The sequence below is a fragment of the Schistocerca cancellata genome, chromosome 5 (genome assembly GCF_023864275.1).
Source record: "Schistocerca cancellata isolate TAMUIC-IGC-003103 chromosome 5, iqSchCanc2.1, whole genome shotgun sequence".
NCBI classification, from domain to species: Eukaryota; Metazoa; Arthropoda; class Insecta; order Orthoptera; family Acrididae; genus Schistocerca; species Schistocerca cancellata.
Window position 1 is genome coordinate 412,237,481 of NC_064630.1, and position 25,234 is coordinate 412,262,714.

At 39.4% G+C, this 25,234-nt stretch overlaps 1 protein-coding gene across 3 annotated transcripts in view; it reads right to left on the reverse strand.

Annotated features, from left to right (window-relative positions):
- LOC126189051 (mucosa-associated lymphoid tissue lymphoma translocation protein 1 homolog) overlaps positions 1–24,025 on the reverse strand; it is a 147,376-nt gene extending 123,351 nt beyond the window's left edge. For 2 of the 3 annotated variants that reach the window (XM_049930909.1, XM_049930908.1), the window contains exons 1-2: positions 23,428–24,025; positions 12,410–12,561 (exon numbers count right to left, since the gene is read on the reverse strand). In XM_049930909.1, coding sequence (XP_049786866.1) covers positions 12,410–12,561; positions 23,428–23,552 — 277 coding nt within the window. In that variant the 5' untranslated portion in view covers positions 23,553–24,025. Of the gene's footprint in view, positions 1–12,409; positions 12,562–14,632; positions 14,771–23,427 lie in introns of those variants that run through there. The other variant, XM_049930910.1, reaches the window with a different exon arrangement.
- Positions 24,026–25,234: the final 1,209 nt, after the last annotated feature.

Sequence of the window (25,234 nt, forward strand, 5' to 3'; positions counted from 1 at the left end):
ATAGCCAAATACTTGGTTATCTGGGACTTCGCTGCCCGCAGAACGTGACAGAACCACAGTCAGTTCTCAGGAAGATGAAATATCGCATCCAGTTGACACCCAATGAAGCCCAGATTGCAGCTCTGTTGTGCCAGAAGAACATGCCTTTTGTTTGGACCAAAAACTTAAAAATACCTTGCTAAGTGACAGGTGTCTTATTTATTTCGATCCCACTAAGCCTGTGGTTCTGGCAGTGGACAATTCTTCCCATGGGATTGGAACTGTGCTCTCGCACAGATTTGGTACACAGGACAGGTTGATTGCTTTCACTTCCAAATTACTGACCAAGACTCAATGTAACCATTCACAAATGTGAAGGAAGTGCTCGCTATTAACTGTGGCAAGACAAAGTTTCACCATTATCTGTTTGGTCAGAAGTTTTACCTAGTGACAGACCATGAGCCACTTCTGTCCTCCTTTCATTCGTCCTCATCTGTTCCGCCACACACTGCTCAGAAACTGAAACATTGGGCTTTGTTATTGTCACTGTTTCAGTGCAAAATATGGTATTGGCCCACATCAAAGCACACAAATGCTGACGCTCTTTCTCACCTTCCTGTTGGCCCTGATACTGACTTTGATGCCACTCCCACATCTTCTTGTCAGATTGATGTGCAGGACACTGAACTTTGACAGACTTTTCCATTCCACTATAGGAAAATTGCACGGGCCACAAAGAAGACCCTGACTTGAACCTTTTGTTGCACTACATTTGTACTACTTGGTCTCGTTCAGTGAAAAATATTCAGAATTACTTTGTGCTTCAATATTTTGCTCATTGGTATAGCCTTTCCATCTAGCACAGTGTGATTTTATTGCAAAATGACTCTGGACAATCACATGTGCTTATTCCTAAAGTGTTGCAAAAAGATATGTTGCGATTGCTCCACCAAGGACACTAGGAGTTGTATGTACAAAATAGTTAGCAATCCAGCACTGTACTTGGCTGGGCATAGATGTCCACATTGAGCTGTTGACATCACAGTGTCACACTTGTGCTGAAAATCTATAAGCCCCGCAGCAAATGTTTACAGCTTGGCTGAAGTCTCAATCGCCATGGCAACAAGTGCATATTGACTTTCTGGTCCCTTTTGGAAAACTCATTCGCTTATTGTTGTGGACTCTTAAGTACATATTCATTTGCAGTGCCGATGAACTCTAAAACGCTGGGTAGTACCATTCATTCTTTGCAATCTATTTTTTGCTAGGAAGGTTTACCTGAAGTGTTGGTTACAGACAATGGACCACAGTTTACAGCTCAGGATTTTGAACAGTTTTGTACAGTCAATGGTATCACTAATCTTACAAATGCTCTGTTTCATCCTCAGTTGAATGGAGAAGCTGAAGAATTTGTGTGTATGTTCAAGCAACAGATGAGCAAACAACGTGCCTCCCACACACAGGAGAAATTGCTGCTGCTCTTCCTCACCAGGTACCGCTCCCAGCCCCACAACAGTCCATCACCAGCAGAGCTTCTACATGGCCTCCGACACTGAACACTGCTCCAGTTGCTGCACCCAATGCAGTGCAAGGCACATCCTATGCTCTGCAGGTATAGCATTGTGACTAATGATTTCATTCTTTTCAGAGTTTTTGGTCACACCAGGCACTGGGAAAGAGGAATGATTCTTCGCAATTTGGGCACTGGCATGTATTTGATTCAAGGTCCTGCATGGTTGCCGTGCTGCCATCAGAAACAGATTTGTGCTTGTTGATTGCAAGATTCTTCTACAGATCCCCAGTTGCGGCTCCCAGTTCTCACAATACCCAGATTCCTGACTCCTTTCACCTACACCCCCCCCCCCCTGCCCCTCCCAATTGTCATATGGTTCCCTACACGACAACAGTGAGGCATTTTGGGGAAAGAGGAGTATGCAGTGCTAAAGCATCAACTGTACACCAACCATTACAGTGCAGCAAAACAGCATTAAGAAGGTGGTGACCTGTGCACCAATGGAAAGATCAGGCAGTGCCACACATCCAGTGCCAGTTCGGTCACAGACTCAGACTTTGAGAGCATCAATACTGCATTATAGGAAGATGATCTTTAGCCTACATTCTGTGACAAGTTGGGGTTGTTTGGGGGAAGAGACCAAACAGCGTGGTCATCGGTCTCTGTGACAAGTAATAGTGTGTAAAAGTAACTGTATGTTGGAGGCACTGGAAGCACATCAAGCCACCTCATAATGAGAGGCTAAGTTATGTTTCTTTCCTTTTTAGAAATAAAGTGTTCCATTAATCTGCAAGTGTTATGTACATATCATTTTGGATTCCTGCCACTGGCCCTCATGACTTCTCTCCTTTGTTGTTTGTGTCAATGCTGACTCCCACAGTAGCTGATGACACAACAATCTTGGACGGAGAGTCATCTTCAGATCTATAAGTAACTTCTGGGTGTGCCCCGTGGGAAGTGTGTTGGGACCCTTGCTGTCATGTTGTACATTAATAACCTTGCAGAAAATATTAATAACAACTTCAGACTTTTTGCAGATGCAGTTATGTATAATAAAGTACAGTCTGAAACAAGCTCCATAAATATACAAACAGATCTTGATAAGATTTCAAAATGGTGCAAAGAGTGGCAGCTTGTTTTAAATGTTTAGAAATATTAAATTGTGAACTTCATGGAATGAAAAAACATAGTATCCTATTACTATAATATCAATGAGTCACAGTTGGAATCGGCCAACTCATAAAAATACCTGGGTGTAATACTTCGTAGGGATATGACATGGAATGATCACATAGGCTAAGTTGTGAGTAAGGCAGGTGGTAGTCTTTGGTTTATTGGTACAATACTGGGGAAGTTCAGTCAGTCTACAAAAGGGATTGCTCACAAATCACTTTGTGACCATTCTCAAATACTACTCAAGTGTGTAGGACCCGTACCGAATAGGAATAACAGTGGATATTGAATGTATACAGAAAGGGCAGCATGAATGGTCACAGGTTTGTCTGACCCGTGGGACAGTGATGCTGAAGAAACTGAACTGGCATACTTTATAGTCTACTAACAAAGTTTCAAGAACTGGCTTTAAATGAAATAGGAATATACTACAACCTCCTACTTATTGCTCACATAGGGATTGTGAAGATAAGAATAGAACAATTACAGTACGCACAGAGGCATTCAAACAATCGGTCTTCCCGTGCTCCATATGTGAATGGAAAAGAAAGAACCCCTAATAACTGGTACAAAGGGACATAGCCTCTTCCATGCACTTCCTGGTGGTTTGCAGAGTATGGATGCAGATTATAAAGGCTGCAGGTAGTGTTACATGGTATTAGTGGGATGTATCCTAAAGATAACAAATTTTTTGTTTGGTGTGCTTATTATCACATTTAAAATTGTCAAATTCATCCAGCAGACATACCGAATAGCTACTGGCAAGGTCAGTGTTCCAATACAAAATTTCTTGTGAAGAGAGACTGTGAATGAAGTGTGCACTGTACCTTCCTTCAGACAATGGGTGATGATTACTTCTGTAAGGCCATTTGTGAGATCCTTAGGTCTAGTATCTTGTGTCCCATGCAAAAGAACCACTGGAGGATGGACCACACAGAGGTATTAGCCTACTGTCACATCTACTGGCCAGGAAATGATTCCCAACATTGGTGAAATGAGAATGCTCAGCATGCATTCATCAGCAGATGGCACCAACACAAATGGCAGCAAGGGATAGGAAAGGACACCAGGTAAACTCAGTCTGTATGCCTGGGGGGCTCATTAAACATGTTGAAGAGGTTGTTCCAGCCGTCACTGAGGGAACATGGTGCAGCCAACTACAGATTGAGATGCATACTGGAATAAATGATGCCTATTGTCTGGGATCTGAGATCATTCTTGGGTCATTCCAGTAACTGGCAGAGAAGGTTGAGAAGACCAACTTTGTGCGTGGTGTTTCAATGAAGCTCACAATTTGCAGCATTGCCACCAGAACTGATTGTGGCCCTTTGGCTCTGAATCTAGTGGAAGGACTGAACCAGAGACTTCGATGGTTCTGTGACAGAGCTAGGATGTGATTTCTTGGCCTTCTGCCACAGGATTGAGAACTGTAGGGTCCCCCTACATAGGTCAGGTGTGCATTACACATCAGAGGCTGCTACTCAGCTACGTGACTGTGTGTGGGGTGCACATCCAATCCAGATAATGACAGCTGTGGGAAACCCAGTAGTATCAGTGCAAGTTTGAAGTAAATGCCTCCCACAGGTGAGAGTATTAAAATCAATGCCTCCCACAGGTGAGAGTATTAAAATAAATGCCTCCCACAGGTGAGAGTATTAAAATCAATGTTTAACTGCCAAAGCATTCGCAACAACGTGCCAGAGTTTGAAGTGTTCATGAAAAGCAGTGAAGTCCACGTAATCCTGGGTACAGAAAGTTGGTTGAAACCTAAAATTGATAGCCGTGAGATTTTTAGGGAAAATTTAAATGTACAGTATAGGGAAAGGATAGGCAGATGGGAAATGGAGTGGCATATTTGTCGCAGTAGACAAGAAAGTCAAATCCACTGAGACAGAAATTGAAGCCGCATGTGAGATTATTTGGGCAAGACTCAGAATCAGGGATGGGCATAAAATGATAATTAAATTTCATTCTAAAATGATAATTAAATCCTTCTATTGCCCAACAGACTCATCTCCTGTTGTAACTAAAAAGTTTAGAGAAAACTTCAGTTCACTTGTACATAAGTTTCCCATACATACTGTAGTCGTGATGGAGACTTTAATCATCAAACAATTAATTGGGAAAATTACAGTTTTGTTAATGGTGGGAGTGATAAGACATTCTGTGAAACTTTACTAAATGCCTTCTCAGAAAAATACCTACAACAGATAGTTAGGAACCTTACTCATGATGGAAATATATTGGATCTAATGGCAACAAATAGACCTGACATCTTTCTGTATGCCCAATAGCTCGATCCATTGAAACATGCAGCATCAAGTTGGAACACATTCTGGCTTGTCAGTCAGCATTCAGAGATGCTAGAGTGAGGTTGTGTTTACCATATCTGTCGTGCATCACGGACTCTGAACAACATGTGAACATTAAGTTTTGTTTCAATGTGTAAAAAAGTTCCAAAGAAATTAACAAAATATTGAATTTGGTATATGGCAATAATGCTGTAACTCTAAAGACTAAAAGCGGAAATGAGTCAGTAGAAGATGAGCAACATTCGAGACATGAATTAACTTCAAAAAACAGAAGAAACCCAGATCCATATTAGTCACCAGACTCAGCAATGTGCAACTTCTGGTTCTTCCCAAAAATTAAAATCTTTCTTAAAGGAAAACATTTTGACATTATTCCTGACATTGAGAGGGCCACGACAGAGCAGCTGAACACCCTTTTGAAGAGGCCTTCAGGAAATGCTCCCAGTCACAGATTCAACATTGGGGTAACAGCTCTTCTAGCCAAGGACAATACTTTGAAGGACATTAAATCAAATTCCATGTAATGTAATCCTAATGTGATCACCCACCTTTCATTACATCTTATATTTTAGAATCTAATTAAGAATTTCCTCATTCCTCTACTATCCATTCACCTGCTCACATCTCACAATCACTGCTATTTGTTATTATTATTATTATTATTATTACAGACAAATTTAAGCCTCTTCCATCCAGTTTGTTCCCTGACCCATGCAATAGTTTGCTCTCTGACCCATGCAATACGATAATTCTGATATATGAAAATAATAAATAAACTCGTTTCATATTCAGAAAAAATTACTGTGTACGAAAAGACTTATCTACTATGAAGATCTAATGCAAAGGGTAGAAAGCTTGAACATATGCGTGGTTGAAAAAAGTAAGTTGCACATATATATAGTTAGGAACTGTTTTATAACATTTACTTGCTTGTACAGACAATACACAACTCTAATTACAATGAATCTGTGAAATGGAATGTGTTAAGGGACCTCCTGTCAAAGAAGTAAAATTTTCAGTGCAAGAAAAAAATGTTCAATAGTGTCTAAAACATCTTTTTTTGTATATTATAGGAATTTATTGCATTCTGTGCATGCTCACGTCAATTTGAAAGTTGTCTGTCTCTCCAGTAGAAATCAATAATATCATTAAAAGCAATCCATGTCAGTCTTCTGGAAACAGACCTCTTGCCATTATGGTAAGATGACATTGCCCTTATAAGAGGCTCCTTTTCTGAAGCTCACAGCTGTTATGCAGTGCTTCACAAAACATCATCTCCTAAATTTCTGAGGCATTTTAAGAAGACCAGGTTAGCTTTGTACAAAAGAAGAATGTTCTGTGATTTCAATAATTCCAAATATGACAAGTGAGTCCTTCTTATATGAGACATAAAAGCCTATGGATGTTGCCATTTGCACTTAGCAGTTGCAATGGAATGTGCATATGGCATGATTGGCTGGGAAACCTCATATGGGATGTTCACTTGATGCCATTATGGCAACTCACAGGTTGATGATGATGGTGATGATGATCATCATGATGATGACAACACACACACCCAGTCCCAAACAGACAAAATCCCTGACCTGTCTGGGAATTGAACCCAGTGCCCTATGACCAAATGTCAGCAACAATAACCACAAAACTGTGAGCTGCTGCCTGACAGCCCTAAAACAACAGCTGACGTTACTGTAGCAACAAAGACATATTCACAATTTGATCAGTTTAAAGTGTGAACTGAGCGAAGATAGAATTGTGAAGACACTAAATAATACTGGTGTTGGCTGCAGTTTATGTGATGAAGACTATCAAGTATTTCAAGATTATTTTTTTGAAAGAACACCAAGTAGTGATGAATCAAGTGGTGATGAACTGGAACCTCTGGCTAAAGAGTCAGTTAAGCTCTCCAATATTTATTACAAGACATTCCAAATTTTGATGAAGCCTGTGGCAACAAAGAGAATATTATTGATCACGTTATTACTGAAATACAATGACATGGTAATAATGAGCAAGCAGATTTGAGAATGATGGTCTTGAAGTGTTTTTCTTGTTGTATTAGAGTTTTATGTAGCTGCTGGCTTGCTCCTTGTAGTTGAAGCTGAGGCAGAGCACTTCACGAGATCTGTCAACCGACGTTAATATCTGCCTGACAAAATTAGTTATATATTTATTTATTTATTATCCGGCTGCTGTAGAGGATTCTCTTGAAGTAAAGGTTCCGCTAAAAAGTGCCTCTGAAATCTTGTGTGTAGCGGAGGACAGGCTTGGCTTCTTCACTTTCTGCAGCTGTTGTTGGAGCAAAAGAAGATATCTACTACACATATCACAAAAAAGCATGTCCTCTACTTTCCTTTTACAAACATATATATTTCCTTGAATGGGTGTACAGATCACTGGAGTGACTCGTGAATTAGATTAGAACACAACTTTTTGTATGACATACACCTCAGAGACTCAACTTGACATCCAAGATTACAAAATATTTTATTTGTCACAAAACCATCATGTCTTTCATTTTCACTCTTGGAGAGTGTGGTTGCTCTTTGATGGTCAAGTCACCGCCAAGCTGTGACACCAAAATGTAAAAGGCCCTGCCCACAGAAGGTGAAGCCGATTACCTGTCATCACACCTCCCATTTAATGTCTGCACATACAAAAACAAACACTCACCCACAGTATATGTTCTGCAGTTACTCTCTACTTAAACAATGGAAAATCCAGGATGGAATGTGACAATATTATGAAAATGAAAGTTGCTACTCATCATATAGCGGAGACGCAGAGTTGCAGACACACACACACACACACACACACACACACACACACACACACACACACACACACTGCAGTATCTGGCAACTGAAGCCACACTCAAGTGGCTGAGTGTGACTTTGGTTGCAAGAGACTGTGTGTGTGTGTGTGTGTGTGTGTGTGTGTGTGAGAGAGAGAGAGAGAGAGAGAGAGAGAGAGAGAGAGTTGGGTTTGTGTGACTGTGCACGAGTGTCTGTCATCTATTTCTGACCAAGGCCATACTGGCTGAAAGCTAACTTGTGACAGCCTTTTTGCTGTGCCTAACTGCAACTCAGCATCTCCGCTGTATGGTGAGTAGCAACTTTCCTTTTCATAATACTATTACTCGCTACTTAATATCATTCTGTTGCAATCATCTTTCCTTGTACTACACAAGGAGTGTGAAATGTCTTTTGCCTAAACAGCATGTAACACTTCAGTATGAAAGAACTTTGGACTGGTCATAACTGATGACTGCATAGACTTAACTGACTCTTTTGATATGAAGCTCTTTAACAGATTAAAATTTTGTGTTAGTTGAGTCCCAAACAAAGGACCTTTGCCTTTCGGAGGCAAGGGCTTCATCAACCGAGATACCCAAGCATGACTCATGACCTGTCCTCAAAGCTTTATTTCTGCCAATACCTCATGTCCTACCTCCCAAACTTCTGAGAAGTTCTGCTGCAAAATGTGCAAGGCTAGCACTCCTGGAAGAAAGGAAACTGCAGAGGCATGACTTAGTCACAGGCTAGGGGATGTTTCCAGAGAGAAGTTTTCACTCTGCAGCGGAGTGGGCATTAATATGAACCTTCTTGACAGAATAAAACTGTGTGCCGGGCCGAGACTCTAAATCAGGACCTTCGCCTTTCAGGGGCATGTCTCCGCAATATCCTTTCTTCCAGGAGTGCTAGTCTCATAAGTGTGGTGTGTAACTTCAAATTCTTCTTTGACAGCTTGTAAACACAATGTAAAGACTAAGAAAAAACAACCATGAACCAAACAGTTAGTAACAGGTCAGTGTGTTTATAAAAATACTTACATGTTTGCCCACAGTATTAAAATAAAATATTAAAACACCGAACAAAAACATGCAGTGATACAGGATTATCTTACAAACCACACGCTAATGCAAGAAAAAAAACTTCATAAGAATGTGGTTTCTTTTTCTGATTCAGAATAAGATGCCGTACTATTACCAGGAAGAAGTAACAACAGATATAATGCAAGTTTAAAACTTCTACCTTTACGTGATAATAAGGCATTTCAGATCTGGATCTACAATGGATTTACAGCTGGAAGAAATTAAAATGGGAAATTCTGAAAAAATGAGATCTCATGTACAACTTACTGCAAAAGAAAGGGAGTTTTATAAGGGAACAATCACAAAAACTAAGGTAAATTCTGAAGATAGTAAAAAACCTAGTGTCCATTACAGTTTTGATGCTCTGCAGATCCACATACCTAGTAATATGTTACGGCTGGGGCCTGTTTATTTTCTGATCCCACTGAGAACTGGAATATTCTGGGTTATGTGTGAGAGTGAACAAACAAGTAAACTATCACTCCCAGAATGTGTAGGAACAGCAATGGGATTCACCACTACTGTTAGTCTTTTCCACAATTATTACAAAATCTGTAGTCATGGAGAAGACACAATCTCCATTCATGCTTACAATTGCATAGGACAGAACCAGAATGAATCTTATTAAGGTATCTTGCCTGGAGAATCTGTAGTAACAAAAATAAGAGAATTTCTTGTCATACGTGCCTGCAGGCCACAAGAAACTTACATGTGATTTGGCATTTAGACTTTTAAAGAAAAGGTTTAGGATCACTTATGTCTCTTCCATACAAGAATTTGATAACTTCATTGAGAAATCTACACCTAAAGCACATTTTAATTTTGCTGTTGCTTTGGAATAAAAAAGATCAAAGTTGCTGTGAATACATATGACTGGCTAAATTTCTTGGAGAATAGTAATGCTAACACAGTAATACACACAACTGAATATAACCACTTCCAGCTCAACATTGACTAGAAAGGTAATGTACACTGCAAACTGTACATTGATGGAAATGAATTTGTGCACCACTTCTTCCCCAAAGACAATGGGATTCCTGATGCAGTAATTCCAGCAGGGATGATAAGATAACAAAAAGATTATCTTTTTAAAAACACTAGGACCTACTTCAAAGAGGAATACAAAGATATTAAGTGGTCCTTAGAATCTGAACCTGAACCAGAACAATGAGAACTCTGAGGAAAATCTGACCAACCAAATACTCCAGAAACTAAGAAGAACAGGGAAATACGTTGTTTGTAAACAATCTTAAACCCATTCAGACACAAGTATTTTAGAAGTAGAAAATCAAATCCTTTGGCCACTATAAGATACAGGATGTTAGTAATCTATTTTTGTGGTTTTGTGAATTCAAAATTTTTGGTGGTTCTTGGCCCATGAATGGCTCCAAAATCATAAAAATACCAATATTTCACAAAAATTGCCAGTTTATTTGGTTTTAAATTTAAGTACACTTTAACATGCTTCCCAAGCTCTGATTTTGCTCTACACAATGCATCTGATATACACTGATCAACCAGAACATTATGAGCACCAACCTACTATCAATATAAACACATCCAGGAGTGTGTCTCTCTCTCTCTCTCTCTCTCTCTCTCTCTCTCTCTCTCACACACACACACACACACACACACACACACACACACACACACAGTGCATGTAGCATCAGTGAGTGTGCTGTCCATGTGTAGGATGGGGAAGGTGTGAGATCTATCTGAGCAGATTGTGATGGCCCAGAGGCTAGGCATGAGCACTTTGGAAACTGCACAACTTGTTGGGTGTTCGAGGAGTGCTGTGGTGAGTATCTTAAACATGTGGCGAAACCAAGGTGAAACCGCATCCAGATATTGTGGGGTTGGGCAGCCACCCCTCACTACAGATGTCAGGTACCATAGGCTGGGAAGACTGGTGAAACAGGACAGGCAGTGAATTGTCGTTGAACTTCTTGTATTTTGCCCACTCATCTGATAAAGGGTGCCTAGGAAACCTGCTTTCTCGGATCGCTAGACAAAAATTCATGCAAATCTAATTAATGAGATTTTATTACAGTAAGATAATTGACAATACTTAACTTTGAGAAATGTACAATGAGATATCGCAAGCAAAAGGCGACATGAAACATAAGCAATCTCTTCAGTATATGCAATTCATAACACAAGACAAGAAATACATACAAGACGAGAAATACATCTCCTAAGTCGCTGCTGTCAATCTTGTACTTGTAGACTGCCTAGACTGCAACTGGGCCGCGGCCAGGTGGTGGTGGCACTTATATTCTCTTGGTCTAGATGCTGCTCCTGTCTCGGTGTCGTCCTAGAGAGAGGTCTGTCAGCGTTCTATTGGTTGATGTCATCTCACAGCCCTCTCTGCTGTTCCGTCCTTGACCATCGTGCCAGCACTTTATGTTACGCCGGAACAGAACTAACACCAGACTTTAATGCTGGGTAGAGTACAAGTGTGTCTGAATATGCAGTGCACCGAACACTCCTAACGGTAGGCCTCCGCGGCCGTCGACCCATGTATCTGTCAATGTTAACGCAATGACATCAGCAACTACGGCTGAAATAGCAACATCACCATCAGCACCAGACATTGGTACAGTGGCAAAGCATTGCAATGTCTGATGTATTCCAATACTCTCATCATCATGCTGATGGAAGGGTGTGAGTCCATCGTCTTCCAGGGAAACAGCTCCTTTACACCTGTACTGCAGGATGCAGAAAAGCTGACGGCTGCTTCATTATGCTCTGGGAAATATTCATGTGGGTATCCATGGGGCCAGGGGAGATCATGCAAGGCATCATGACTGCCAAGGAGTATTGTAAACTTGTTGCACGCCATGTACACCCCTTCATGATTATCGTTTCCCGACAGCATTGGCATTTTGCAACAAGAAAATGTGGCACGTCACAAGGCCAGGAATGTGTTGAGGTGGTTCGAGGAAAACAGTGGTGAGTTCCAACTGATGTACTGCCTCCCTACGCCCCCCCCCCCCCCCTTTCCTCCTCCTCCCAACTCGCCAGTTCTGAACATGATCAAACACATCTGGAATATCACTGAACATGGTGTCAGAGCTCATTGCTCTCCTCCCCAGAATTTATAGGAATTAGGTGACTTATGTGTGCAGGCGTGGTGTCAACTCCCTTCAGTGACCTACCACAGCCTCATTGCTTCCGTACTACGAAGCATCACCACTGTTACCTGTGCCAAAGGTAGACATACCAGCTACTACAGGTGGTCGTAATGTTCTGGCTGATCAGTGTATGTCTCACATCTCAATTTCTGCTGTGCTTATTCTATGGTCCTCTTAAATGGATTTCCTTCTCTCTTTTCATCTGTATTATTCCTGAAGAACAAATCTTTCATTCTGTCATTCGCTACACTGTATTCATTTTTTTATTGTTATGAGATCTCTCTTAGCTTTTGGTTTTGGTGAACATAGGGTCTTGGCAACTGTATAACTTGTCATTTCAGTCTTAACTGTTACACTTAAATTTAAGAAATAATTATATCTAATTCGCTACTGTCATTCATTTAACATGTCAGTATGGACATACCTCTTTCTACAAATAGTGCAAGTGCATCAAACAGTTCCTGCGTCTTTAGTGCAAAGGCAAGTATATTTACTGGACACATTCGAGCTGCAAGTTCCTCAATCAATTGTTCAGCTGGATTTTTAAAGCACTGAAGTCTTTCAACTGTGTCGTGTCTGAAAAAGAAAATTTTATTTAATGATCCGGTAGTTTCTTATTTCACCTCAGCTCACTGTTGCAAAAATTTGATACTGCTCTAATATTTAAATGGCTTAAATGGTTAGCTGGTATTAAATAAAAACCAGCTAATAGTACTCAGTAATAAATGAAGTACTATGATACACAACTTCATCAATTCATTGTGGTGACTTGCGAAAGAGATTTTAACTTTCAGTTCCCACTCTCAGAACGTTTATTGAGTTAACTGGATCAAAGCAATATTATTTTTTATCGGCTCAAGTGCAGAATAAGAATAGGTGTATATCTTAATGCAATTGAGATAGAAAAGGCATCTAGTTGTTAAGACTGCCATAAAATGACATGCACAGGTGAATGTAGAAGGAATTTAAGTCAGTGGTTCTTTCAAATAACAAAATGGAAAGGAAATGGTTAGTGGAAATTTTGCTGTTCAAAAATTGAATGGGAAAATCATCCAGGACCCAGAAATACAGGAGACCCAACAACACCTCATGAGATGGAAATAAAAAAATAAAATCTGTGAAGAAAGGATACTTTTAAATTTGAAGGCTTAAAACTATCATTGTTGACTTTGACATGTGTGCAAGGTAACATGACCATTAGTGCCTGTTGTGGTACAGAGGGGGTGGTACAGGACAGGAAAAAAGTCAGAAATTCTGAAAACAGTGGGTGGAAAGGGAATGTTGATGTGAAAGAGAATAAACACCTAGAAGAATGCTGAATGAAATAGTCAGTGGATGGTATGAAATCAAAACAAAGACAGGATAATAAAAATGACACGTGGCTAACAGCATGAGGATGATGACATGGGAGGGATATGCAACTACCCACTGGATTATATAGAAGACACATCACATGACTTTGAACACCACATTATTAAACTTAATGCATGCTTTACTATGGGAGTAATATGAATTTTTCATGCCAATCAGTGTCTCAGAACTCCTATCAGCACTGTTAATATGTAAGTCTTTTTTCCATTTCCTCTATTTCTTGTTCTTCTTTTCTTTTGTTCTTCCTTTGAGGAATACCTCTGTCCACTTTTCCCTAACAAATTTTTTATCAAATTTCATATATAGTATGCAATTTCTGATGTTGTTTCTTTTACTTATGTCTTTCCCTATGTTGTTAGCTGCTTTTTACATTTTTGTGTGTCCATTCTCTATATCCTCTACACTTATATTCCTAGACTCTCCTTCCCATATCTTTCAGGAGTTAACAGTCACCTCTGCTATTTTTTGCTTCACACATCTCATCTATAAAAATTAAAAAATACAGAAACACAAGAGATAAAGGTTTTATGATAAATCTAAAAAAGAAGTACTGTGTTTAAAAAAAATACAACAAGAAAAAAAGGCAACTACTAATGCTAGAGAGTTAAATAATGACAGCAAATTGGAAACTGTGTAATTGAGATAGCATATACAATGGGAAAAAGGTCACCTACACAATTTTCAAAGCTCTAATTGAAAAAGTCAGATTTGCATTTAAAGCTTTTTTTTCCCACCCCACCTCTAATGAGATAGGAATGTCAAGATGTAAGCATAAAATTTATTGCAATCACAGCACAAGTTTTTATGTAGACTTGGTTACAAATCAGCCGTGTATCAGTACCAACCACATTCATCACAGCTAGTTCACAATCTAGTTGAAGAACATACAAATGTGATCAACTTCATCCACAATAACCTGTGCCCCACAGTTATAAGTGTGCACTAATTTCTTTTCTTGGGCTATGTTTGATTCCTTCCTAGTCCCGTTTCTGTCCCCCATCCCATTTTCTGACACCCCCAATGCCAAGATTCATGGTTCACTCTGCCTCTCACTTCAGTTATCTTTACAGGATGATTGTCTCCTTCAGGTCGAGGCCATCTTTAGCTCAGCCTTATGTAATCTTCTCATTATACTCCCTAAATTTCTTTTCATACTGTGTGCACTCTGACACGTGTGTGTGTGTGTGTGTGTTAATATTATACAACACATCACATCAATTCAATCCCTTAATGAGGAGAATGGCTTTTATTTTGGCTCTCAATACCAAGAACCTACCTTTCTTAACAAATCAATTGCTTCTGTGCAAGTGATGTTGATGTACTGACATGATCACTTGTTTGTGTCAGTATCAGACTTATGAGACTTGAATAAAGTTCCCTGTCTCCATGTTACTTAAAAAAGAAACTGTCCGCATATCACCATAAGTCTTCTTTCTGCAGCATTTCTGTTCTAAGCTGTGAGTATGTAACAAGAAGTTTAAATGGGGTTAGTGTTATTTTCTACAAAAGTACCACAATATACTTATGGTAAAACTAGAATAGACACACAGAAAAACACTTATTGTACAGCTCACCAACCATACTGATAATCTGCAGGTTTTAACAATTTTAAGCTAACAAGTACAATTTTATCCTTCTTTTAATCGCAGGTAACTACTTACGTTGTGCAGTCACCAAGGTATAATCTTTAAACAAAAATGGCGTCAGTAAACACTTTCCGGCAATTGAGTGATTATTTAATGTAGGTTGGGGACTGTATGGGAAAATGTGTACTTGAAAGACAAAAAGAGCAATATCTCAAAAGCAAGTAAAGTCTATGTTTATGCACTATCCACAAATCAGCTGCACGTGAGTGATTACATTCCTTAGTCTTTGTTTATTGCTTTCATCCTGGAATTTATGTTATTACTGTGAAATGTTAAATTTGCGTGTTTATTCAAGGATAGTGCAGAGGTAGTGTGTCGATGGCAAGAGGAGAGGGAGATTATTCATGTGTGTAACAGAAAAGAGGAATATTGTGCACCATCTACAAACATAATTAGGGGGTACCATATCACTAATTTTAGTCAGCACATAGCCTCTAGCCTCTATTGCATTGCTTAACTTACACTGGATATAACCTTGGCTACAACCTTAACTAAGAAGTTTTTTTACATTTGGATATTAACAGTCTTTCTAATATCATTTTGGAGTGGCCATGAATGAGAGGCCATCCAATCAATATACCATATGTGCTGCAATCTGGCTGGGTGGGATATATAATATGACACTCTCATACAAGAACAATTCTTAATACTTTATTCACCCACGTACAGGAACGAAAATGTTGTCGACAGATAATACAGCTTTGAGACATTTTACTTTACAGCAGAATTATCCCTAAAAGGAATTGACAAGGCAGTTAGCCTGCTACTGAGAACTTTTTATTATCAAGGAAGGTGAAAGGTTCATTCTAAGAGTAAGCACGATGTGACTGTGGAAAAGTCTTGGTTGCTACACCAGCCCCCTCAGGGGAGGCAGAGTGTCGCCTAAGAAATGCGCCGGAAAGTGGACACATCGCCCTGATATTGTTGTACATCCTAGAGGTCGGTCTGTCTGTCTGTGGTGAAGGTGCCGATAGTGGTGTTGATGCTTATGTTGGTGCTGCAGTACATCGGCATCATAGTACAGCAGTAGGTAGCTCTTCTTGAAAAACATATACAGGCTCCACCCAGTCAAGAGAGATTGTAGAGGGCTTGATTGTAGAGGGCTTGTTAACAAGTACATTGATAGGGCGCACTTCCCATAATATGACTGTGTGGGCCCTGGTACGCTGGTTGCAGTGAAGGCTTAATACCACTCATGATGTGTGTGCACTTGTCTAGGACCTAATGTACATAGCTGGAAATTGTACTGTGTATTGATGCTTGTTGGGGATGAATGCAAGAAATATTTTCCCTTCAGTTGAGTAATAAAGTCACAGTTGTCATGGTCAGGCAGCTGTAGGGAGTGTGCGTCTACAAACTCTCCTGGTATGTATACGATTCGCCGTATACGAATCCAGCAGTCACAGTCTAAATCTGAGTTGTAGCTATTCCTCAGGCTTACGTAAGTATTGGCAGAGCTATGGTCCAATCTGTATTGTGGCATATGAGGGCTGCCTTGAGAGAATGATGCCAGCATTCCGTCATCCAGCTACTGGCTGGGCGGTAACTTATGTTATGGTATACTGTGCCACAGACTTTAGTAAGCTGGGCAAACAGGTCCCACTCAAATTGGCGTCTGCAGTCCATTGTGACTTGTCGAGGACAGCCGAAATGCGATATCCGGGTGGAAACAAAAGTGTAAGCTAAAGTCTCTGCTGAAATGTTACCTATTGGCAATGCTTCCAGCCAGTGGATGACGCTGTTGATCATTGTCAGTAGGTCACATTGGCCTCTGATCGAGGTAAACAGCCAACAATGGCATTATGGAAGTGCACAAAGTGAGCAGTTGTATTAGAAAAGTTTCCCATGGCAGTTAAGCTTGCTGAGTGGGCATTTGATGCCTGTTCGTATAGTTGTTGGTCGGACTCCAGAATGACAAAGATTATGTCGGCTGTCGAATGCAGATATTCAGAATGTGAGGCAAGAAGGATGAAGTTTACCATTTGACATGTTACAATGCAACTTAATGTCAGCCCTTATCTTTGAGTAAATCACATAGTACTTTGTCACCCTGTAGTGCTTTGGCAAGTTGAATGAAATGAACCGTTTGTGAGAAGCTGCTGACAGGGGAAAGGCAGTTGGCTACTATGTTGTTGATCCCAGAAACGAGTCTAGCACATGTGCTGAACTGGGCGATGTCTACAAGTCGATTGTGCTGCAGAGGTGAACAACTGATACTGTTTTGACGGAAAGCATAACTAAGTTGCTTATGGTAATTGTAAATGGTAAACTCCCTGGCTTCCAGTTGTGGTCAGAAGTATTTAAGATGCTCACAGATTGTCACAAGCTCTGTCATAATTGCTCCACTTGTTCTCCGTTGGGACTGTGACAGCTTATGGGAAAAGAAACCTAGTGGCTACCATGCACCATTGCACAGAAATTGTAATGCTGAGCCAATTGCTGTCTGGCTTGCATCGACCTATAATGTCAAGGGTGCATTCAGCTTGGGGTGTCCGAGTAATGCATCGCCTGCTATGCTCTGATATGCTGCATTGAAAGCAGAGATCATATTATACGTCCACAAAACTGGTGAGTTACTTTTTCTCTTTGGGCCTGTCAGTGCTGCTGTTAAAAGTTCTTACAACCAGGCCACAAGTGGCAGGTATCGGCAACATAAATTAAGCACCCTGGGGGTACGATACAATTCTTTAAAGGCTCTTGGTTACGTGATTTGCAAGATGTTTCAACTTTCTCGGGTAAAGGTACTGAACCTGATGATTAGATCTTATGCCCCAGGAAGTTAATCATCTCTGACCAACAATGCATTGGCGGTATTCAAAACCATGCTGTACTATTATAACCATTCAGACACCTCAGCTAGAGTCTGCTGATGTTTTTCTGGCAAGGCTGGGGGGGGGGGGGGGGGGGGGGGGAATCACCCAGATTTGTAAAGCAAAAGGGAAGACCTTGTAATATGGAGCCTATAAACTTTTGCCAAGTTTGTGCAGCATTTTGGAGAACAAAAGTCAGGAAATGACTCTCGAATAGACCACATGCGGTGATTATGGCCATCTTTGGTATGTCTGCTTCTGGGGTCTGAGTGTAGATATTGTAAAATTTAGGATGCTGAATAAGGTTGCACGACTTAACAAGTAATTATAGTCTCATAACAAGGGTATGAGGTATCATTTGGTACACTTTTGCCATTGATAATCCCTGCACAGATGCCATGTGCCACAGTTCTCAGGTACTAAGTCAGGTGGGGACAAGCAAGAACTACTCGACAGGCATGTAACATGTTCCCACAGCATACTGTCAAATTCCACTTTTGCTATAGCTACCTGCTCCGGGACTAATCACTGGATTCAACAGGATGCCAGTGGACTATTAGTAGTTTTAATGTGATGCACTTTGCCATGGCATACCCTGCTCCCCCCCCCCCCCCCAATAATCCTGCGTACTTGCCAATAGTGGCTTGTACGAACTTGGCCGTTTGTGTTCCTGCATTTTGTTGAAAGCCTGAAGTCATTAAGTTGGTGGCTCTGCCAATGAGCCATGTCTGACAACAGCTTGTAATATGCTAGAGAATATGTCCCTATTATGGGGCTCCATCTCACACATCCGCAATAGTAAAGTTCCATGCTGTCTTGCTGCAGCCTGGGATCCAGCTTTACCCATAGTGTACCATACATCAGTATGGAGGAATTATTAGCTGCAGTCAGCTAGAAAAGGGCTGTTGGTCACTTACTGTGTAGCCGCATGTGTGGAAACACACAGGTACATTTTTGTCCTGACTTGCAGTCACTTACGAATAGACTTTGCAACATAATCTGGCAACCAGTGGGCACAAGGTGTAGTACATTTACTCACCTGGTCTCCAGATCTTGTGTGGCACCCACAGAACCCTGGCAGCCAGAATGTCTAACCAGCATGTGTAACCAGAGGTGGCGACAAGCTGTTGCGTGATGCTGTCACTGCATTTACTTGAGTGGGAATTACTGCATTAAATATCATATCAGCCAATGCATCCAAGTCCATGTTGTTTTGAGACACTCAAGTATTGCGACAGTCTCCAGTCGCCAATGTCTTCTTGCATCAAAACCTGCCTGATGATTCGTTCTTGTGACACAGACACCCTACAGATTAATTTCATCTTCAATTTCTCATAAGCTCTTGTCGTAGGTGGAGCAGTGATCACATCTTCAATCTTCATGACATATTTATGGTCCAGCTGGCTTAAAACAATTACAAATTTGGTGGAATCTGCTGTAATACCTGCACCAAGAAGAGTGGCTTCCACTTGTGTGAATCACAATGTTGGATTTGCAGTCAGAAGTGTATTAGTGCACAGTGAGCTGAGACACTGAAAGTACAGGCTCAGTCATTGGTTCTGTCACGTTATAAGCTTGTCCTTTCAGTGCTATTATGTGTGTTCAAATCACATTTGGGTCATCACGTTGTAGTGGTCATAAATACGAGACTGTCCAATCAATTTCCCATGCTTGTTGCAATCTAGCCAACTTGCAGCTGTCTCCAAAATATTTTGGCAGTGTGATGTAAAACAGCACTCATGGCACCACAGAACACTGAGGTGCAGTGATCTTGGCCACTACAATCATGACTCATTTAAGACAAGTAAGGTGCTCATTTCAAATACCCCTCAGTCTATTTTAGATATCTATCTTTCTAATACATACACCAAACCAAGACTAAAAACTTGCATTATCTTTCATTACTGAAGACATTACAATGTTCCCTCCAAGTAAACGATGCACAGCACCTTTTGCTCTTATTCGTAAATGAAAGTTCATGTGCTCGCTGTTGCTATAGCACTCTACTATGATGACAAACTGAGATAACAGTCCTAACATTTAAATTGGCTTCTGCCAAAAAAGTAGCATATCCACTAAAAATTGAATGTTTAACACAACAATTGAACTTTTTCTTAGGGAAAAAGAATTCCCAGAAGCTAAGACTAACAGCTGCTCAATGTGTCTCCTGTAAAGTTAGCGATTGTTTTTACCCATTCCATCCTTGTATAAAATTGAATGTTCATAAACTTCTTCATTTGTGTGGCCACAGTGTCATAGTTACTCTCCAAAGTATTACAGGAATTTCAAATTCATCTCTGCAAAAATTTTGTCTATTTTACTAGATACAACTCATTATCAATTTAAAACATTGTCAGTGGTAGCACTTTTTGTCTGATTTCCACTTACAGATGTAAGTTTTGACAACTTTTCCTATTTTCAAGGTCAGGCTCTGATGTCTTTGGTCTAATTTCACAGTAGCATGTAGTACTACATATTTTATTGATGTAAGAAACAACAAATGTTGCATCACTACCATTTATTTACATTCTCATCCCACATATATGTCATGAATATTCACGACACTGAACTAGTAATCAATGGTAAGGATATGCAATAATGTAATGAATGAGTGGAAAAGGGTAAAAAATTTGTGATAGTTCTTGTGAACTGACAACAAAAAGACTTCTCACAAAGAAAAATATGATGATTTCTTATGCAGAATGCAAAAGGGCTTCTTAAAAATTTATTGAATTATATGCACAGCAACAGTCTGCTTTTCTTAATTATATACAAAGCCGAGTTACATGTTCAATATATCATACTTTTAATGAAATTAATGATATGGGAAGTTTATTCATACAAAAGTTACATCTCCTTACAGTCTATGAATGGTTACATGTCATCTATTTACAGGTACATAATCCAATGCATAACTTCTGTTTTCCTTACATTTAAGAAGACTATGTTCTTATAGATCACAAACAGAATATTCCTCGACAGAAATAGCTGTCTTTCAGAAGTGTTAACAAAATAGGCCTATTTTTCATATTCTACATACATACATACAAAATTTCTTTCCAAAACATCACTTCACCAGATATGATGAGTATAATGGCTAACAGTAGGCCTATGCTATATGGATTTATGTTGGCTAATTCTGAAGAAAATTTTTGATAATGACCCTACAAAATAGTAACTCTACAAAATAGAGTTACTAGTGAATCTATATTGACTTCAATCTAAAGTCACAGATAGTGGAAGACTCATGTACATTATTTTAATTAGTAAAATATATTATTTACAACCCTCCCCCATTGTAAATATGTTGACAATAAAACACAGCAGAATGTAATTTTATAATGTAGAACGAGTAGTAACTTCTCAGTGAGGGCTACCAGTTTTGGAGAAATTCAGAAAATAAATCCAACTGGTATAAGAAATGTTACCAGTTCTAAATTAAATATTACATTAAACATGTGCCAAAATCATGGGTATCCTAATGATTACCTTTCACTCCAAGGATGAAGGGTGATTTCCGATCATATTGTCAGGTGACTAATACTACCTACCTACCTCTCTCTCCAATTTGATTCCATAGAACCAAAAAAAGAACATAAAGTCTATAACTGGACTAGTTCAAAGAGATTTTTAAAACACTATGAAACCTACCTGCTGCAATCAGACAAAATCCTTCTGTTTATGTATCTCTCTCTTTAGACAGTAGAAATGGATTGAGAATGGAAGTTTTGAGATAATAAAAGAACTTTTTTACAAAAACGTAAGTTCTTTTTTTATGGGGAAATTAAACTTATTTAATTCTTTCTCTTACATTAATTTATTACTTACTTTTCTTTCTTGCTACTGAAGCTGTAACTTGGTTCAAGGAATGGCTCTCCAAAAAAAAAAAGTTTTAAGGTCCAATCAAAAAAGAATCCATTAAAGAGGGCACAAGTTCTGATTAGGATGGAATTTGGCTGCGCTTTTTAGAAAGGAACCATTCTAGCTTCATCTTAACTGTTTTAGGGGAAATCAATGCAAAACCTAAATTACAGGGATTTGAGCTGCTAACCACCCTAACCGAAGTCCAGTGTCTCACCACTGTCTCTCCTCTCCTGGCACTGTATCAAGATGTTAGGCAGAAGTACTATCTCCGATCTCATTGATTTAAGCATATCTGTGATGACTTCTACAGGCTCACTGCTGGTTTAACAACAAAACATATATCAGTTTTAAGCCTTTCTAGTTAACATATCTCTGTAAAATTTATGAGACTTTATTAACATTAAGTTTGAATCAGATCGCACAAAGCCAGACCAGAAGTCATTAAAGTTCCATTTCAACGAATAATGGTGACCCTATTTTACAGTATAACAAGTACCCGAGTTAGCACAGTTGTTACAAAGTGAAAATCTAGTTATAATTTACCTACATGCAGGAAAAACTACAATATTTCCAAAAGGGCAATGCATGACACAAGCAGCTGTACTCTAGTTGGCGAAAGAAGATCCCCGACACTTGCAGGGGGCTGGGCATGGCAGCTTCGGGCGCCCAAATCAATCGATCAGGTCATGTTTTTTTTGCAAACATCTCTATGGAAGCAACTCAAGTTCTTGCAGCTATACAAACAACTACTGTTCTCATCTGCAGCCGTTAATGGTACACTGCTGAAAGCTGGGAACAGTGCTCTTAGCTGCCAGTAATCTTGTTATACTAACTATACTACAGTCCTGCACAAGTGCTATAAAAAGGCAAACTTTTACCAACATTTTCAACTAAAGTCAATTTGGCATAATTGCCTCACTTATTACTCCATAACTTTTTTTTGGTAGTGTTTCATGGGAGATCTATATACAAATGAAGTGATGTGTGGAAAAGGATTCCAGTATTATCACATTGTCCTCATTCCTCTCAATTCAATTAAGGTATTATCCCACCAAACCCTCAATTTCGTGCCCCCTCCCATCCCCTTCCAAAACAAAGCCCTTCAGCACAATATTTTTGAAAAATGAACTGAGTGGCAGCTGAAGACAAAAAACATACAAGTAGCCAAAGGCAAATGATATTATTTTTAAAAAGATCAGTATAAGTGTTCACAGCATTCAGTTAGAGGTGGGTTACGTGGATAAAAGCAATCCAGCATTTTAAAAATCGCATAAAACTGTAACTCTTATAGAGTACTTAAAATGAAACTAAATGTCAGATGTTACACTGCACACACAAAATATGTAACAATCATTTATGTTATAGTGAAGTGTAATCGTGTTATCAATACACCTGCAGCCTTTATGTAGGTACTCTAATGTAATATGGTAAATGCAGTTACATCTACCTTTGTCTGCATATGAAATTTGATAGTGAACCTAATACTCTAACACGATAATTATGAGCTACAATGCACGAGCAAAGAATAAACTGAACAACACTGCATGTGACATGTCCTGTTGCACATTGTTTCTATGCCGCTAAATGTAGACGTTGCTTACAGTTAGTATTTGGTGCGAAATCGTTAATGAAATTTTCCACAGATGCATTTTCACGCGGTACAAGGAAATCAAAATTATTTTTACAGGCCAAGAAATGAACAGCACGTCAGTATCATGCAAAAGTTTCATTCAAAATATCTAATACTTTACCCAAGAACTCGCATCAGATCCGCTAGTCTCTTCCAGTTGTCATCAATCAACAATTTCTCAATGAGTTTCAAACGAATCGTTACATCTAGTTCGTGCAACTTAGTTTCTGGATCTGGAACTTCCATATCTGTGTAGTGCAATTAAGTATCTTAAAGTGAATGAATAATTTGACATGAATCTCTGCACATCTCTTTCTCAACAAGTAGAGCAGAAACAATTTTCAGGCGCCATCAATTCTGAATTTCCTGTATTTTACATCCGGTGTTGTGCCAATCAGATGTCTGACAGTTTGACACTACGAAGGCAATGAATTCGCCCGGCTCATGTGCATGACAAAAACATAGCTGCGACAAGCGAGGAACACGCAAAACGCATTATTGATTATAAAGACAAGCCGACACAGCTTTTCGTGTCGGCGATAAGACATATGACTCTCTAACGATCTTCACACATTTACTCTTAATTCTGTTTTCCTCCTTCCTTGTATAACGTCACACCTACGGGCTATCTATAAAATTTCAGGTGGTGGGGGTAAACAGATGAAGAGCGGCGCTGAAACAGGTTGTTGCAAAACAAGCTTTAATGCTTTGGTCTGCACGCATACGCGACAATGTGACATCATTTTAACGTCACCTGCTGTATCGAAGCCGCAAAGAGAGTGACAGTTTGGTTCACACGAACGTCACCTGCTGTATCGAAGCCACGTGATCGAAGCCGCAAAGAGCTATCTATCGACTTTCGTGACCGTTTGGTTCACACGTGAAACGAAAATGACTTTCAAAACAATAACATTCGCCTCAATTAGAAGGAACTGAAGGTTACGCTATTTCTTTACTGCAGGATACTTTAACATATGTAGTTTATTAACGCGTAAAATTCTGTACTCATGTGGACTGGGCTGCAGATGAGGGAGAGATTAAAGTGTATGCTAGAACTAATTCCGAGATTCAATGAAAAGGCTTTATTAACTGTTTTTCCTACTACGCCTTCATCAGTCCCGAAAGTGAGACGACGTGATGCCATTTAACGTATATATTCAACAAAGTAATTGACAAGGGTTCGGAAAAGACAAAACCCATGGACACTAAATAACTGACAAATCTGAAACATCAAGTTACGTTGCTGTCTGAAGACTGATCATGCCAGATTAGCCTACGTTGCATATACGAATGAATATAAAAAGTCATCGTGGAATCCAAAAAGGCAGACAATGGCAGCAGTATTGAGAATTCCGACACTAAGGGCATAGCTGCTTGGAAACTGATAAATGGTGCCGTCAAAAGTGCGAGTAACAAAAAATTAATATCTGTCCCCAAAAATTCAATGATATTTTATTAAATCAATCGAAAAAGTAGAAAATGCTATTCCATAGTTACTTTCAAAAAAATCATTAACAAATACAAGTGCGTTTACATTACCTGGAGTCTCACCTAGTTTCGTTCTAAGAATAATAAAATAGTTGAAATCATCAGATAATATTGATATATATGACACATCTTGCAACATGCTAAAGAAAGCAATCGATTTATTTTGTACCCTGTGATGTACTGTATAAACAAGTGTGTATCTGAGGAATACTTTCCTGATGAGCTTAAGGTGTCAAGGATAGTTACAATACATAGAAAGGGAGATATAGAGTCGCCTTCAAGTTATGGGCCAAATTACATAGTCCCAGCTTTTTCTAAAGAATTTGAAGGTCTTATTTACCAACAGTTTTATGTTTACTTTGAAAATATAGGAATAATTACAGGAGCACAATTTGGCCTTATGGAAAAATTGTCTAATATTGATACGGTAGAGTCTGTAG